This window comes from Crinia signifera, chromosome 4 (genome assembly GCF_055691185.1).
Source record: "Crinia signifera chromosome 4, ASM5569118v1, whole genome shotgun sequence".
Lineage (NCBI taxonomy): Eukaryota > Metazoa > Chordata > Amphibia > Anura > Myobatrachidae > Crinia > Crinia signifera.
The window spans coordinates 265,836,113-265,855,076 of NC_139220.1; the positions used below are offsets into that span (position 1 = coordinate 265,836,113).

Here is an 18,964-nt window from a genome sequence, read left to right on the forward strand (position 1 = left end):
GAAGGGGTATTATGTCAAACAGCCGTGACCTGCAGTGCTCTGAATACAGCCGGGCAGCCCCCTGCTCTCTGCCTAGCTTTCAATGACTGTCACCCCTGCAGCTTCCGCTCCAATTCTTCTCCCCGCTTTCACCTCAGCCCGCCCCCCCCCCCCCCTTTAATCATGTGGTGCCGGCACCCGGCGTGCTCCCCCGATGTCACGCACAACAACAGCACGCACAATATTTCAAATGTCCACTCGGCTAGAGGGGACACCAGGAGGGGAGTGGGAGCGTGCATAGAAGCAGCTGCACCATTCTCCATCTCTCCCTGCAGCAGCAGCGAAGGCTCATATAAAAATTTACAGTAAGTGTCACTTTTGGGGGCATTGCTTAAGGGACGCTACAAGTAGTGGTATGTGGGGGCATTACGCATAATGTGTGTCTTAATGTGTAAGGGGCATTACGGTGTGCAGCATCATGTGTAAGGGGCATTATGTGTGCATCATCTGTAAGGGGCATTATGTGTGCAGCATCATGTGTAAGGGACATTATGTGAGCAGCATCATGTGTAATGGGTACTGTGGTGTGTGGCATCATGTGTAATGGGTACTATGGTGTGCGGCATCATGTGTAATGGGTACTATGGTGCCATCAAGCAAGAACCCCCTAGCAATGTGCATGTAGGTAAGCAGCACTTATGTGGCAAATATGTAATGGGCATTACGGTTTGTTATATAGTATGTACTGGGCATCATGATGTGTGGCACAATGTGTAATGGGCATTATGGTGTGTGGCCTTATGTGTAATTGGCATTACGGAGTGTGGCTTTATGTGTAATGGGTATTACGGAGTTTGCTAAAATGTGTAATGGGCATTACTGTGTATGGTCTAAAGTGTAATACCACACCCCTTTTTGTGATGCCATGCCTCCTTCCCATGAGACCACGCCCCCTTTTTTGCCGCACGGCTGCGCCACGCAAAGGTCCCCCTTCTATTATGTCTAGATCTGGGACCACCCATTACCATAATTCTAGATTCGCCTATGGTAATGTGTGACAATGATGTGCCCAGATAGAATGTGAGATTTACAGGTGCAGGTGTTACAGAAAGTAGAAGTGTGCTGCAGGGGTGAGAGAGAAAGAAGTTAGGGAAAAAGAGGGATAAAGGGTATGGGGGTATAGGTTTTAGTAAGGTAAGGAAAAAGTGAGAGGACCAGAGGTGACATAACATATTCAAGAGAGGTTAAATAAAACAAAGCTGATGTCTCCAGATATTTTGTGGCCCGCATTGCGAGGGCATTATAGGCTCTATCTCCCAATAGAGTACATTGTAGCAGAAGTGCACGTGTGCTGGCACCGACTACCCCAACACCACTGATCAAGAAGCCACACAGGGAGCGGGGAAGCGATGCTCCCATTGCTCTGAGTGCCAGCAAAGGTCAGGTTGCTATGCTCCCACTCAGAGCCGGCCCTAGCCTAAATGATGCCCTAGGCAATATTTTGGCTGGTGCCCCCTAGCACCGCCACTAGTTCCGCCTCTGACCCTGCTCCCCTTTCCCAGCACGATCAACCCTCATCATAGCAGTCATCATTTTGGTGCCCCTACCCGCAATATTTTAAATAGAAACAGCGCACACATTTGGTGCGCAGCCCAAACAGGGGTGTGTTCTTGCTGGGAAGGGGCATGGCCACACAATAGTACCCCCAATTCAAATTATGCCACACAGTAGTGCAACCTTATTCACATTATATCATGCAATGGGGTCCCTTATTCACGTTACATCACACAGTAGTACCACTTTACCTTATGTACATTACTCCTCACATTATTCACATTATACCCTTAGAAAAAAATCCTGAGAAAATATTGTTTTTTAAGCACCTCCATGGCCACACTGCAACCCAGCACAAAGCAGTGTGTGCTGGGCAGAGGAGAAGAGCTGCAGCTGCTGCTGTCACTTAAGGGGAGGGGGCCCGGGGCCCCCACTGGGCCCTTCCATCAGTCTTTGGCCTGGGTTATTTGTACCCCCTACCCCTTTCTCTCGGCACCCCTGATAATACCACACAGTAATGCCCCTTACACATGACACTCATTATTAATGTCCCTTACACATTGTGCCAACCTTTATTAATGCCCTTCATACACATAATGACACACATAATGCCCCTTACACATATGTTGCACATTATTAATGCCCTTATACACATGACACACATAAAGCCTGTTACACATATGTCGCACATTAATAATGCATTTTTACATGACACACATAATGCCCCTTACACATATGTTGCACATTATTAATACCCTTATACACATGACACACATAATGCATGTTACACATATGTTGCACATTATTAATGCATTTATACATGACACATATAATGCCATATAATGCCATAATTTCCATGAATACACTATTTCATATGCAGATACAGCCTCACTCACACACAGAATATAGGCATGCTGCATATCATTTTAATCAGCAGAAGCTGCTGATGCCCCTAGGCATTCCAAATGCCCTAGGCAATTGCCTAGTTTGCCTATGCCTAAGGCCGGCTCTGCTCCCACTACCCATAGATTTTTAACAGTGAAGTTCTGAGTAAGAGTATAGCGAGCCTCTGGCTGAGGGAGGTTGCATTAATTGTGGCACTGCTATGGTACGCTACTTACTGCAGCAACTGTATCGGGAAGAGGTAGATGGACACAATGTAGGTTGGGTAATTCTATATAATCTAATATGTTTTTTTTTTATTCTATATAGTGTTAAAGTGTATCTAAATTTGATATTACATTAACAAAATCCTTAGATTCTGGGGCGCTAGGTGTAACTCAGATTCCCAGGTGTTCTATAAAATTTTCCATACCACCACTTCCAAGTTCCCACTTCGACCACTGTGCGTGCGTGTGTATATATATATATATATATATATATATATATATATATATATATATATATATTCAGAAGATGAAGCCGGCACTCTACTGCTTAGTAGCACAATGCGCACCCCGTACCTTCCTCTGCTGCAGGCTGTTTCCAGGCTGGCATATGTATTGAAGAAAATAGGCGGCACTTGGGCGTCTTGGTGAAAGAAAAGACCACACACAGGGTTCAAGATCTTTCGAAATTTAATCTCGTCATCAGGTCTTGAACCTGTTTGTGTGGTCTTTTCTTTTTCAGAGTCCAAGGTGTGCCATATTGTGCCATACATGGTGCAGTAAAACCAAGATGTACGTGGACACATCTGTAATATATAATATATAAAATAGCCGAGGATGAGGCAGTCGGATAATTATCTAGATGATAACTCTGTCTAACAAAAATGCTTCCGTTTTTTATAAACTGTTTTGAACTTGAAAAGAATTTATAAAGAACAAGACATGGGGGGGAGGGTACAAATAGAAACTATAGGGGTGAAAGACAAAGTAACAAGGAACGGGTAAGCAAGAGAACAGAGGTTGGAGGAGGGGGGTTGGGGAGAATAACTAGATTTAGCAAGAAATCAATAGCACATCAGGATCACATTCAACCCTTAGCCGAAAAAAAGAGTAAACATAATCTAAGATGCTTGCTGGCTAATGCAAGAAGCTTGGCAGGGAAAATTGGGGAACTGGAAATTGTGGCCACAAGTCAGGGGTGGCCAACCGGTCAGAGGTAAAGAGCCGAAAAATATCGGTAGTCAAGCTAAAGAGCCGACATCATGCGCGCCCCGAAGGCGCATGCGCCAAAAAAAGGGGTGTAGTCTATTTTGACCCCTTGGGTGGGTGTGATACAAATATGCCGCCAATAGTGCAGTGCCATATATACATATGCCCCCCAATAGTGCCAGATACACATATGCCCCCCACGGTGCCAAGTATGCACCACACGGTGCCGGGTATGCCCCTACGGTGCAAGAAAGCTGGTATGCCCCCACAGTGCCAAAAAGCTGGTATGCCCCCACAGTGCCACAAACTGCTATGCCCCCACAGTGCCACAAACTGCTATGCCCCCACAGTGCAAATTCCCCAGCAGCAGCACTCACCATTGTTGCTGCTGCTGCCGGCGGGGAGAGGACAGTCTGGTGTCCCCCTGCAGTCCTCCTGTCATGTCACCGATGGGAGGAGAGTACAGCACACCGCGCGTCTCCTTCCCCCTCTGGGCCTGTGACTGGGCCGTCCACCAATCAAAGCTCGCTGGCTGGCTCCTTATTGGCTGCTGGCCCGCAAGCTCTGATTGGCAGACGGCCCAGTCACAAGGATGCACAGTAAGGGGTAGGAGAGATGCGCGATGCGCACTCTCCTCCCCTCAGAAGGAGAAGGGATTCAGATAACCGGCGGCAGGGGGGATTGGGATGGACGGTGGGCGGCGGGCAGCAGTGGGAGCAGGAGCTGCACTTTACAAGGGGGAGAGCCGCATGAGGCTCAAGAGCCACGGGTTGGCCACCACTGCCACAAGTGATGATTACGATATAATTGGTATAACTGAAACATGGTACAATGAGTCACACAATTGGGCTCTAAACATGGAGAGTTATACCCTTTTCAGAAAAGACAGGGAAAACAAATGGGGCGGGGGTGTGTGCCTTTATGTAAAAAAATAACTTAAAACCATGTGTAAAGGAAATGAGCTCGGGGTGGATAATAATAAAACTGAGGCAGTGTGGGCAGAGATAACTAAAAATAACAAAAACTCTAAAAATTATATTTTAATAGGGGTATGCTACAGACCACCTAACATTAATGAAAGGGATGAGTCTCTACTTTTATACCAAATCAAAAAAATCGTCAGACCAGGGGATGGTATATATAATATATAATTATGGGGGATTTTAACTTTCCAGATATTGATTGAACAAATGAGACAGGTAACGCAGCAAAAAGCAGCGGGTTCCTAAACGTAATAAAGAATCAGTTTATTACACAAACGGTTGAAAAACCAACACGTAACAGGGCATTATTGGATTTAGTATTAACTAATAATGTAGATTTAGTTTCAAATACCAAAGTAATAGAACATCTAGGTAACAGTGATCATAATACGAAACCAATAGAGTTTCCCCCCAAAAAATGCTGGAAACAAACAGGCGCCTCATGGGATGTGAGGCCAAGCAGCTCACACTAAGGGGTGTCTAGTCTCCTGAAAATCTAGGAAAAAACAAACAAAAGGTGTGGTGGAGCGCTAAAGGTTAAACCAATTATAGAATCAATTGGGTAGTACAACAATAAAATTGGTAGTTTTAATTGTATATTAAAAAATGAAAACACAGTATATATATAGAAGCAAGTGACTGTCACATTAAAATGAAAATTGAATAAAAATAATCTCACGTAATAGTTATGAAGCGGACAAATGAGATTATATACTTATTTTTCAGGGTCCCAAATGGTGGACGGGTGTGGTCCCTGGTAGATATCCAAATTGCAGACTGTGTTTTTAAGGGAGTCCAAAGACCTTGCATGATTTGGTTTCGCTGGAGGAAGAGTTGTTAGCCTCAGTCATGGAGGTATCCTCACGATTATGCGATCCTTATATCCAATTTTTAAGCAGGTGGTGATGTCCCAAATACAGCAGTTGTGGATGCAAGTTTGTTGGATTGAACAGGAACCAAGTTGAGAGCCGGCTTGGATAAAAAGTGGGGAACTCCGGTATATCCTTAGAAAGTCCAACAGATTAAAATCAGCAGGTGCTTCCTAACATGTTTCGCTGCTGGCTAGCAACTTTATCAAAGGTCTTTTGATAAAGTTGCTAGCCAGCAACGAAACAAGTTAGGAAGCACCTGCTGATTTTAATCTGTTGGACTTTCTTTGTTGGCACTTTGCTTACACTAAGCGGGAAGTTTTTTATTTAGTGAAGCGCCCATCTCTTGTGTCTGCTGCTGTTCATACCCAGCTCTTCTCCCTTCCTCTCGACTCCCCATTAACCTCCTTTTCTGGCTGCTCCCACCGGAGCCAGATTGTCCTCCCAGCCTCCTCCTCTGCACTTCTGTTCACAGCCTAAGGTAAGGTAATCTTACACTGCTGCCTTTCTCTCTCCCACCTGTATGTCCCTGCTGTCACACTCTATCTCTGCTGTGACTCTCCCTGTCATCACTCTCTCTGCCCCAAAGTCCATGCTTTCACTCTCTGTCCCTGCATCCCCGCTGTCACTCTCTCTGTCCCTATGTCCCTGATGTCACTCTTTCTGTCCCTGCATCCCTGCTGTCCCTCTCTCTGTCCTTGTGTCCCTGCTGTCCATCTCTCTGTCCCTATGTCCCTGCTGTCCCTCTCTCTGTCCCTATGTCCCTGCTGTCCCTCTCTCTGTCCCCCTGTCCCTGCTGTCAATCTCGCTGTCCCTGTGTCCCCGCTGTCACTCTCTCTGTCCCTATGTCCCTGCTGTCACTCTCTAAGACCCTGAATGTTAACTGATTCCATGGGAATGTTGACTGCTTTTGAGCAGAGCGCATTCTGCCTCCTCATCAGACCCCACCCCTCAACAGACCCCTCCCCCGATTAGGGCTGGTTCCAGAAATTTCCCGGGCTAGTTTTGCAACCCAATCTGCTCCGGTTTCCTTCCCCATTCCACTAGCAACCTTCCTCTCCTGTGACTATGCTCCATTTACTACAACTCTGTTTCTTATCCTGCAGCCAAGATCTTATCCATTCAACAGTCATAGAATTCGATTCCAAGCTTTCTAGTATCATTAGCAGTCATATTATAAGATTTACTAAAGTCTAGATATGATACATCTATGTAGTTACTTGCCTCTTCTTTGCATCCACTTTCATGCAGTGGGACTGCATTCACTCTTTGGAAGTCCTCTTGAATTTCAACTTGTGCTAGCGGAGTTACTTATGTCCATGGGGTTACCAGAACCCCCTTAAGCTCTTGCACCCCAGTTCAAATTATGTCCTTGTACTCTGTTTATATGGTCACCCAAAGAGCTGGAAATTTTTTATTGAATGTGTATTAAAGTAGCATTTATGCTGTTTTTGATAAACATTGCCACTTCTCTTCCAATAGCCTGGTATAGCTACAGTACTGTATGTCCCAGTCATGGGTTTTATTGCAACATGTCTCTGTAATTGCCACAATATCTACCCCATCACTTGTCATTATTGCAATTAATTCAGAAATGTTATCGTCTAAGCTCCTGTCATTAGCACACATAGCCCTAAGAGTTTTACATGTGCATCTCTTATTCCTAGACATATACAATGACAAGTTCATGGATGCTAGAGGGAAATGAACAATCTTGAGTCCTATGGGAGAAAGTGCATAATATAAATAAAATGATTATTTAGAATATGTTCAGGAAATTGTCATTGTATACTGACATGCTGATTATTATACAGATTGAAATTGTTAAACTTCACAAGGACCAAGCAACAGTGACCGCTCACTGAACTCATGCATGCAGTGGGTGCAAAACAAGAATCTATGTGTTTTTGCCTTGAAGGAGATCCTCACACCTTTTCAATGACTGATCTGAACTAGTCAGAGTAATCCTTTATGAGCACAGATGGCCAGTGAAAAAGCTGTCATATCTACAATCTCAGGACAGGTTCTTACGCAGCCATTTCCCTGCATGCGATGGTAACTGAAATGGTCACACAAACAATAGAATACTGTGGTCTATATTATTGAAACTACTCTTAAATAGTGTCATTCTCACCATTATTTAATACAGTGTAACAATACAGAATCCAAACTTTGACATTTACAGCCAGAGAGTTTGACATTTTTTTTTATTCAATCCCAGCACTTTGTTGTCAGACAAAATCTACTGACAGACAGCTCATCTCAGTTTTCTCATGATAGACAACCCTGCATCTCATGTGCCTATATTTAGATATATACATAGTGCCAGGTCAAGGATGTTTTTGACTTCAGATATTACAGTATTTCTAAAATACTCATGCTATTGATATAGATACACTTCCGTAATAATGGCAGCTGTGGTAAGTATTTTATTAGAAATTACGATGCAGTTGTTTCTGGTCATATAGTAATCGGTAACATTGATTGATAGGGGACATGTAGTTTTGTAGCCAGCTTTTGGCAGGAGGGAAGGTGAAAAATAAGGACCTCACGCACAGAATAACCCTTCATTCACCATGTGTTCCATATTGTTCCCCACACACCCTGCTATATGTTTCATACTACCCTTTAATCTTCTTTTCTTTGCTCCACTGTCCTCCACACTTTAATTTCTATGTTACATTCTGCCACCCACACAGCAAATCTGTGTTCCATATTGCCCTCACACCTCTCTTCCCCATCTCTATACTCCATCTATCCCCATTCTCTATGGTTCATACTGTCCTTCGCACCCTCATCTCTATGGTCCATACTATACTTGCATCCTCTTTTCTATGTTCCAATGTCCTCCACACTTTCATTTCTATGTTACATTCTGCCACCCACACAGCAACTCTGTGTTCCATATTGCCCTCACACCTCTCTTCCCCCATCTCTATACTCCATCTATCCCCATTCTCTATGGTTCATACTGTCCTTCACACCCTCATCTCTATGGTCCATACTACACTTGCACCCTCTTTTCTATGTTCCAATGTCCTCCACACTTTCATTTCTATGTTACATTCTGCCACCCACACAGCAACTCTGTGTTCCATATTGCCCTCCCATTTCTCCTTTCCCATCTCTATATTCTATACATCCCCTTCTCTATGGCTCATACTGTACTCCACACCTTCATTTCTATGGTCCATACTACACTTGCATCCTTTCTATGTTCTAGTGACCTCCACACTTTCATTTCTATGTTACATATTGCCACTTACACACCTATCTCAATGTTCTAAATAGTCCTTATACCCCATCTCTGTGTTCCATATTGCCCTCACACCTCTCCCCTATGTTCCATACTGCTGTCCACACCACCTTCTTTATGTTGCATACTACTCTCCATACCCCCATCTGTATGTTCCATACTGCTCCCCACACCCCCATTTCTATGTCCCATACTGTCCTGCCCACTCCTGTCTGTATGCTCCATACTGCTCCCACACCTCCCACACCCAAATGTCTGTATTACAAACTGCTCCACAAACCCCTCTCTCTATGTTCTGTACTGTCCTGTACACTCTCATCTCTATGGTCCATACTGCCAAAATACCCAAATGTGTATGTTCAATATTGACGCCCACATCACCATCTCTATCATCCATATTGTCCCCCATACCCCAATCTTTATGTTCCATACTGCACCCACACCCCCATCTCTATCGTCCATATTTTCTCCACAACCTAATCTCTATGTTCCATACTGCTTTCCACATCCCCTTTTCTTTGTCACGTACTGTCCTCCATACCCTTATATGCATGTTCCAAACAGCCATTCACACCCTTATCTCTGTGTTTTAGTCTGCCCTCTACACCCTCATCTCCATGTTCTATACTTCCTGCACAAACTCTATCTCCATGTTCCCCACTGCCCCCAAACTCCCATCTCTATGTAATACTGAAACCCATAACTCTATATTTATGTTCTATATTGCCCCCATCGGGAACCCCCAGGTTGCCTTGTTAGACCTTGGGTGTCGGCAGCGCAGGTCGCACTACTAAACCTCTACATTGTTTCAAGGGTACATATTAAACCATACCGCCCACTTTTAATCTCTGCGATGAGTAAGCTTCACACAGAGCAGCCACACATGCACAGAAAATGGGGTGGGGCCTCAGTTGGGAAGGGTTATGGCCTCAGGTGGGTATGCATGGGCTTGCATCATGTCCCCTGTTTGCATCATTCGCTGGGTGTTCCCATATGCTAATGGGTTTGCCTTGCTCCCCCGCCCTTCTCCACCCCCTGCTTGCCCTGTAGGGTGCGTGCACCTGGCAAACCATGTGTCTGCACGCAAAACATTGGGCCTCCGTGTGAATGCACGGAGGACCGGACGGATCTGAATAAAGCCCATAATCACGCCAAAGGCATTATTCTCACAAGGGTAGATTCAGATCACACCTGTATCATTTAGCATAGCTTTGCTTCATTGAACAGACTGGAGCAGGATGAAGCAGTTGGGGTAACTATAAAATATTTTCCTTTCCATGAATAGCATCATGTCCTTTGTCTACTTTAATGTATTCAACCTGCAACACCAAGGGGGCACCTAGTCAAATATGGGCAAAACTTGGCATAACAACTCATTACCAGTTGTACTGCTAAAGGTGACAATACGTGGGTGGACTATATAACAGTGTACAGTTTCTTCAGCTCAGGGTATGGGAAAGGTTATATAAATGTGCAGTACACAGTTTTCTGTTCTGTACCATGCAGACCTATCTATCTTACCGGCTTTTGGCACCTGAAACACACGTTGCATATCATTGATATTTAGCAGAACAGGTTGTTCTTCAATTATCTCCATAATTGACTTTGATTTTGCTTCACGGCTGATACACGTGCTGTTAAGAGCAGCGCCTCTTTAACTGAATTGCCGCAGTGTCACTACATAAAGAGCATTGGTGTTCCCTTTGTACAGTGAAATGACATTGGGCTGCATATCTCTTACACCAGTATTGATTTTATTGATGCATTTGTTTTGGAGGAAGAATGTATTCTCGTAGCTGGATGTGGCAGGTTCTGAATGCTATCTGTGTATTGACAGGGTGTTTAACACACAGAGGGACATTAATGAGGTGTCAGTCCCTTTGTCAGGAAGAGCATAAAGTGTTTTTATGGAGTAAGATAATAAGCATGTGGACAATGTAATAAATAACTACTTTCCTCCTGTCTACACTTCACTCTCATTTTTCACTGCAGTCACTAAGGATCTTACAAGTAGCTCCGCGGATGTATAATATACCAAGATTAAGGTACACGTGTACTAGACAGGGTATTACTATAATATTCATAGGCTATAAAACATAGCTTGAACTGATGCACGCAGATTATACGAAATCATAAAATCCCCCACTCAACTGAAAAGATACTGTATATTATATAAAAGACCTACTAATAACACAATTCACATATATAGCTAGAAAAGTTCCAATACATTGTCAGAACATTACATTAGACATTCTCTTACATGTAATGATGAATTGAGTAGAAGCGATATGCTGGGAAGGGTGCCAGATGACTCACAGTCGGGATTCTGACAGTCGTTTTTGCGACATCACAATCCTGACTGTCAGGAGAACGACAGTTGGAATCCCGACTTATATGGATAGTACAGATGAGATCCGCTGTCATTTACAAAATATTGTAAATACTTTTTTTTATGTAGGATTACTTATATTTTATATTCAGGGTTGCCTACCCTCTCGGAATGGCCAGGAGGGTTATGGAAATCGGGTCAACCTCCAGGCCCACCCAGAAAGGCGGGCAAGCCTCCTGGAATCTGGGTAGTCTCCCGTGACACACTCCCCCCCCCCCCCCCACGGAGGGGGGGTCCGTGGGAGCAAATGATTTGAAGCGTGTCATTGTGGTCTCTGTGCAATGCCTGAAATACCAACATTGCATGGCAGGGGGCATAGTCACGAGGAAGTGATCAAACTGGCCACACCCCCACATGGATGATCCGCCAGATGCCCCATCAGTGCCCCCCCCCCCCCACACACACACACACCTCACTGAACTGCCTGTGAGGTAAATTATATAAAAAAAGTAATATGTGTTCTAGATGAGGCTGTTCTCACTTGACCAGTATTGCTGTGATTTCTAGGAAAAACAGTGCATAAACGTCACATTATCTGACAATTACACATGAAATAACTTTGTATCATGAATATATCACAATTTAAGAAAAATTCAGCCAGAAAGAAAACGTATGACATTACAGTATGACAATAGTGTCATAAACCTCCTGACTTAAGGCCCCCATATACTAGGGCAACTTCTCTGAGGGGCTCATTCCTGAAGGAGGTTAGGTGTGGGTAGCAGTGTCAGAAAAAGGGTACCATAGGTCCACATGGGCCCTTTACCTCCTCTGTTGTTGGGCTGTCACCTCAAGTCGATGCTTATGAAGGCAGATGACATCATAGGTTGTGGATATATTGCCACAAGGGGTGGGCAATTAGTTTTTGCTTTGTAAGTCGACTTAGGCAAGGATAGTGGCAATTGGTTCATTCTCGTCATTTTCGGGAAAGTTGGCCCTGGTATTTATTTGTCACTGTTTTCCTTATAAAAATGAGGCTGTTATTTCCCTCTTCCACCCTAATCTACAACTTAATTATTTATAATTAATACTACTTAGTAAAAAAAAAAATAGTTTTCCTCTCAATAAAAAGCTGCCCCCTTTCACCGCAAATACTGTGGTCTGTGTTATTATTTTAGATAAGATTGTGCGCGTGGAGTGTGGGTGTATTGGTTGTGGAAAGTTTATAAAGAAGTTTTAAGAACATCACACTGTAAACCAGCCTTGCTGCACTAACTGGTCCCATGGTGTCTGTATGCTTTACATTTACTGCAAACTGTAAGCATCTCAGGACAGGGAAAACCAGCATTAACTTATTACAGTAACAATTACATGATTTTAATTCCATTTGTACAGTAACTTGTTGTTTTATGGTGCTGTACAGATTGGCGGTGGTATAAAAATAAATTTAACATGCATACTTTTTTTGTGTACCTTATAGTACATAGACAAGATGGTGCCAAACAAATGATATACACACATGCTGTATATTATGTACCCTTCATTCCATTGCAGCAGCCATTTTGTGTTCCAACTGTAAAAATTAACAACACCACAGAGATGTAAGGCCTGATTCTAATCTGGGTGTGAAAGAAGCAAGTGACTCTACACCTGGACAAAGGGGGAGTTGGAAATAAAGTGGCCTAGAGATTGGATGACGTGGTTCATATTGAATTGAATCACCCTAGACCCACAATCGCTGTAAAATGGTGCAAATTGCGGCTTTGAAAAGTGAATGACATGCCTCTCTGAAATCTAAATCGTTCTGCATATTTTACAACTACAGATGGGGCACTTCCCATCCTGGCTGGCGGATCGCCAGAACGTCCCCGCTGGCGACCCGCCAGCAGCCTCGCCAGCGAATATAGTGAGACGCGCGTGCGTCTCACGCGCGTCTAAATCTCCGTCGCCAGCGCGACGGAAACCCTGTCCGTCTCCGCCTCAGGAAGACGGACAGGGTTAGGGGGGGGTTAGGGGGGGGTGCGGGCAGGCGGCAGGGACCCCGGGTTACCGCCGGCAAGCCGGCGTGGACCAGGGGGAACGGATGGAAGCGCTGTCGGAAGGGGACGCGCGCGCCTCTCGTGCGCGCGCGTCCCCTTCTCGCCATCGCCATGGCGCTGGCGGGGGATGGCGGCTGGCGACGCCAGCGCCATCCCCTGCCAAGATGGGACCTGCCCCATCTGTACCCCACCTACAGTGAAGCATGGTTTTGTCCAGGTAAAAGGTTACATGCTTATTTTGGTTTGCTGCCAGTTCAGAGGGGGAAATTTACTAAGATGTGAAATACACTTCACAGGTCATGTTGCTATGGGAAACCAATCAGAAGCTACTTCCTATTTATTTTTCACCCTCTAGGAGATAGTAGACAGGGTCCGATTGGTTGCCCATAGCAACATGACCTGTGAAGTGTATTTCACATCTTAGTAAATTTCCCCAGAACCAGTCCCTGAAAGTGTAGTTCAATTACACCCTTCATATATAGCATACCCCCCAACATTCATGGTGTTTGGGTGCCTCACAAAAGTAGGTGTGGATTCCCAAGAATGCCGTTTTCATCACTGTGTGGGCATGCCCAGCGTTTGCCTCTGTGGGCTGCTTCCCATGGCCTCAGTGCCTCTGTCTACTGTGCATAGGATGCTGCACACTTGCTGTGAGTGACAGGTGGTCTCCAAGGCCGGTGTAAGGCTTCTCAGCACCCTAAGCAAAACTTCAACCTACCCATACCAACTTTCCAACCCCAGTCCCCCGGGAAGATGGGCAAGTCCCAAGAAAACAGGACTGTTCCACAAAAATTCGGGACAGTTGGGGGGTATGCATTTAGTGATCATGGTACTCACCAACCTACACCTGCACTTCTTCCTGAATCATTGTGCATTAGGGGCATGCGTGAGACAGTGAACAAGACATGGAATGCTGGTTGAAGGATGGATCACATAGATATGATCTAAACCAGGCATGTCCAACCTTAGGCCCTCCAGCTGTTTTAAAACTACACACCCCAGCATGCCTTGCCATAGTTTTAGTATGTCCTAATATAAAAACTGTGGCAAGGCCTTCTGGGATGTGTAGTTTCACAACAGCTGGAGGGCCGCAGGTTGGACATGCCTGAGATTCTAAACCAAACAGAATTTAAGTAATATTTTTTTTTTAGGCCGATCCGTATAGACTGCTACCTGTGGTCATACACTACTGACTTTAATATAAAGGATGAAATGAATGAGAAAATGCCATTCTGAATAATAACATGCAAAAAGGAAGAATGAAAAAGTATATATATGAAGAATGAAAAAGTATATATATTTATTTCTCCCCCCAAAAAAAGATCCCCAGTAATTGGCGCAATATTAGCAGCTCAGAATGAAATTTCATTACGGAACGTAACCACATTCCCACAAATACACAAAAATACTCTGCAATGAAAGCTCAAACCCCAGGTGTTTATAGCACACTCCTTATCAACGTGTATATTTGTATATCCATCTACCTACAGTATATATATGTATATATATATATATATATATATATATATATATATATACAGTCATTATACTGTACATATTACTGTATCATCGCTTCTACCACGTGCTGTTCTTAGTGCCTCTAAGTGACTAAAATGTGAGAATTTTGACAAAAGAAGAGCAACTTACTTTCAGGTTTTATCTCATGAAGAAGTTTTTTCTCTAAAATAAAGCAAAAAAAGAGAGAAAAATAGGAGAAAAAGTGCACTTAATATTTGGACTATACTGCAGTCAGCTTATATACTTTCTCATACGTGAAGTATACAAGACATATTTTTCCATTATAGATTGGCAATTGCACACATTTCTTGACATTTCTTCACTCAGGTGAATATATTGTCATTTTAAGGTCATTAACACTTATAAAGTCTGTCAGTTTCCAACAAAATGAGAACAAGAATGAAAGGTCACAGAAAAGCATTACGTGCTGAAAGCAATGTTTACACTTCACATGACAGGCCATGTTCAGACAAATCTGCCATAAAGGTTGTACCCTTTCTCTTTGTCACCTTCTGCTAGAGGCCCAGCGTTAAAAGCTTAGTTTGGGAAGAAACACCCTCCAATTTTGCTAAAATGTAGAATTGCAAATCACAATCTGTAGTATTACAGTCAGGGCCGCCAACAGGGGGGTGCTGTGGGTACAGCTGTCCTGGACCCCGGCTTCGGGAGGGGCCCGGGCAGCTGCCCACAGCAACATCCCCCACCTCTGCACACCGCCTCCCCCACCCGACGGCCCCCTAGCCAGGCATGCATGATACACAGTGCAGCCTGCAGAGCGCCGAGCCTAGGATACAGAGGGGCTCGGCGCTCTGCAGGCTGCAGTGTGCACTCCTGAGGAGACGTGGGATGCCGCAGCTAGGTAAGTAATGGTGTGAATGAAGGTCAGTTTCAGGGAAGGGGTGGGGGGTTGCGGGGGGGGGGGTGGGGCAGATTGCAGGTCAGTCCCGGGCCCTAAAATTACTAGTGGCGGCCTTTGTTGTTCTCAATATTTCCAGTGCTTTCAATAAAATAAAAAAAGATGTATTAACCGTCAAGTCCACAAGTCCACGAAAGCATGATGAAATATAGAGCTCGCTGTGGCCGGCAAGATTGAAATCTTTGTCTTCTTTGGGGCAATTATTTATACAAATTCAGTTATGGTAACATTTAGGGGGATATTCAATCTCACTCGCTATGTCTGCAGGCGAAAATAGCAGCATCCGCCTATTCAATGTTGCCGTTTCCGACAGCATTGAACGCAGATTACAACAACACAGATCCAACTTTAAAACAAGTTGGATCTGTTTTGTTGTAAACAGACACGGATTGTCAAATTCTCGGACATTTTTCAACAATCTGAGGCTGTTTCACCGACACGCCCACTCTCCAACACTAGACTGTCGAGTTGAGCAAAAACGACCCGGGATTCCGACTGTCAGATTGACACGGCAACAATGAGCGTGGTTACATCTGTACTATAAAGGCTGCCGAGACATATTGTGGGCCCAGGTGCTAGAGGCAACATGGTCAACCATGGGCATTGCCACAAAATGCTCCAGACAACATTATTATACACCAATGGTGCATTCCTCCATCTCCATGGCTGGTCGAGGCTCCTACCAGGGTCCCAAGACAAGTCTGGTCCCAGTTATTTCACTTGCACTGTCAGCACATTACTGCTGTAGATACAAATGTGTAAATTAAAAAATGTGAGGTAGTGGCCCATGCCAACCAATCAGCACTGAAGTAACATCTATAAATTGCATACTATAAAATTATACAGAGCAGCTGATTGGTTGCCATGGGCAACTTCTCCTCTGGCTCACTTCTCCTCCCTTATCACTGCTTCATATATCTACCCCAGTACAAGTTTGGTTTACCTGATTGGTTTAACACTGGACAAGTAACTGTGTCTGTTTTGATGCATTTTGTGGCTATCATGTACAGTATATTGAACTTTGTTTTACCTCGCTGTTCAGTTATATCATTAGACAGTGCTGCACATTCAGTCCAACATGTTCTGAATAGCCAATCACTGTGAACTATCCTAGGCTTGTTAGTGTCTCCTTAGCTTAATGTCTCCTTAGCTTTTTGAAGCTACGAAAGACTGCCCTCTTAAGTTCTCAGCATGAGCTTGTGTTGGCTCAGGGGCCTGGCAGGCTCATACATATTCAATGCTCACAAATGGGAAGCAGTTTCCTCACAGGTGTTTGCAGAGAGCCAGAATTCTTGTCTGCCCATGGTGTACAGCTTAGTACAAAAGAACATAGACGTACACAACACAGTAATTAGGATGCTACATGCCGGTCGTCAGATGGAGCTGTCTGGCAAAATCTATTGAGGAACAGAGTTACCGAAGACCCTGGAGAATGCTGCCAAGTTTTTAGGCAAAGCTACATTTTACAGCATTAAATTCTGTAACTCTTACGTCTGTAAATCACACAATGTACACTACAATGCACATTCATCATTAATGGTCAGAAGAGTGGCCTCTCTGTCCCCAGAGGTTGATATTCCAGATGGTGGTTTCTTTCGCCTTTTGAATGAAGGCATACCGTACTTTTCTTAACAGTATAATACAGTATAAATATAATCACATTCACCATTTTGGTTTAGTGGAAGAAAATCTATTTGGAGCCTTTAACATTATGACTTCCATAGATGATATTAATGCTTTGCCCAGTACTGTGGGGAGAAGTAGGGCACCCAAAGACTTATGTACCAAAGGCATAGTTGCTATTTTGCTAGAAGCTTTCACATCTCATGGGTAGAACTACCGATACTAAAGGAAAATTATTTGGCTAGGCCACATGGAAAAGCAAACAGGTGAGAGTATCAGTATTAGATGACACCATACCATCTGTAATAAATCCAGTAGCACCGTGTGAATGAGATCAGGAGCCTTGGAGAAACTCAACACTCAAAGGGGGTGATTCAGGTTGGTTTGCAAAAGCAAACTATTTCTTTAATGGACAAAACCATGCTGCACTGCAGGTGGGGCAGATGTAACATGTGCAGAGAGTTACATTTGGGTGGGATGTGTTCAAACTGAAATCTAAATTGCAGTGTAAAAATAAAGCAGCCAGTATTTACTCTGCACAGCAACAGAATAACTCACCCAAATTTAACTCTCTCTGCACATATTACATCAGCCCCACCTGCAGTGCACATGGTTTTGTCCATGAAAGAAGGAGTTTGCTTTTGCAAACCAACTTGAATCACCCCCAAGTTTCCATACCAATCACTAGCAAGGTTACTGTTTTCAATGGTTGTGCATGAGAGATGAGCAGTGTAACAAACTGCTGTTTACTTGTACTGCAGGAATATGCTTTAAAGAGTCTAAACCTGAAGTTCATTCTGAGCTTATTCTTGTTGATCAGGACATCTTAAACTTAGTTATATTATTTTGCAAATGTCAAAATTTCCTATTGCTGCTGTGTACAATAAGGGGTTATCGCTCTCTTCTATTATTGCTAATAAAAAATGGAATTGTTTGAGGTCAGTATTTGTAACACACACACACACACACACACACACACACAAGAGACACAGAGAGAGAGAGAGAGAGAGAGAGAGAGAGAGAGAGAGAGAGAGAGAGAGAGAGAGAGAGAGAGAGAGAGAGAGAGAGAGAGAGAGAGAGAGAGAGAGAGAGAGAGAGAGGAGCTATGAAATGATCCAGATTGCTGTAAAGCATCCACCTATCCTGTGAGACCAAATCTTTCCGCTTCTGGACAGCATTGCCGCACAAATGACAGATCTTTCATCTTTATACCAGGGATGCCCATTGTTGTTTTAAACCATTAATGGTTTTCTATCAATGTTTAATACCATCAATGTTAAGAACTAATGGAGTCATTTAGGACGTCATCATTTGGATCATAACCCTGTCAATGCACATAAATAATCCGCAGGGTGGAAATAATGTGCCTGGTCTGTAGGAAGAGCCGGTATCATCATCAGAGGAAGTCTCTAGTGCTGGTCACAGTGGGCTTGATCTAGAGGTGCAGGTGATGACTGAGCCGTTGAGTGATTATTTGCTACTGAGCCATCCCTAATTATTCTGGAATCATGTACAGCACGCCCAAATGCATAGTTGCGTATGGAGCAGCAGATAGAAATGATGAGGTAAAGTTATGGGTGCTTGTCCTGGATGATGTCACAGAGTTGGCCTGAAGGGGGACCAAAATGTGGGGCAATATGTTTGATGAGTGGAGACTGGGGAGGGTATGAATATCTATAGTGTCTAGGTGTCTAGGACAGTCAATAGGTCAACACAATGTAGTTGACATGCACAAAAGGTCAACAAAGATTAAGGTTAACAGGGTCAAAAGATCGAACGGACAATGGTCGACAAACAAATGC

The 18,964-nt window shown here is 44.0% G+C and overlaps 1 protein-coding gene across 2 annotated transcripts in view; it reads right to left on the minus strand.

Annotated features, from left to right (window-relative positions):
* UNC5D (unc-5 netrin receptor D) overlaps positions 1–18,964 on the minus strand; it is a 525,831-nt gene that overhangs the window by 129,144 nt on the left and 377,723 nt on the right. Inside the window, exon 8 of one of the 2 annotated variants that reach the window (XM_083184486.1) lies at positions 14,753–14,785. The exons of the other annotated variant lie outside the window; for it this stretch is intronic. Within the exon in view, the coding sequence (XP_083040612.1) occupies positions 14,753–14,785 (33 nt within the window). The remainder of the gene's footprint in view (positions 1–14,752; positions 14,786–18,964) is intronic. 2 annotated transcript variants of the gene reach the window in all.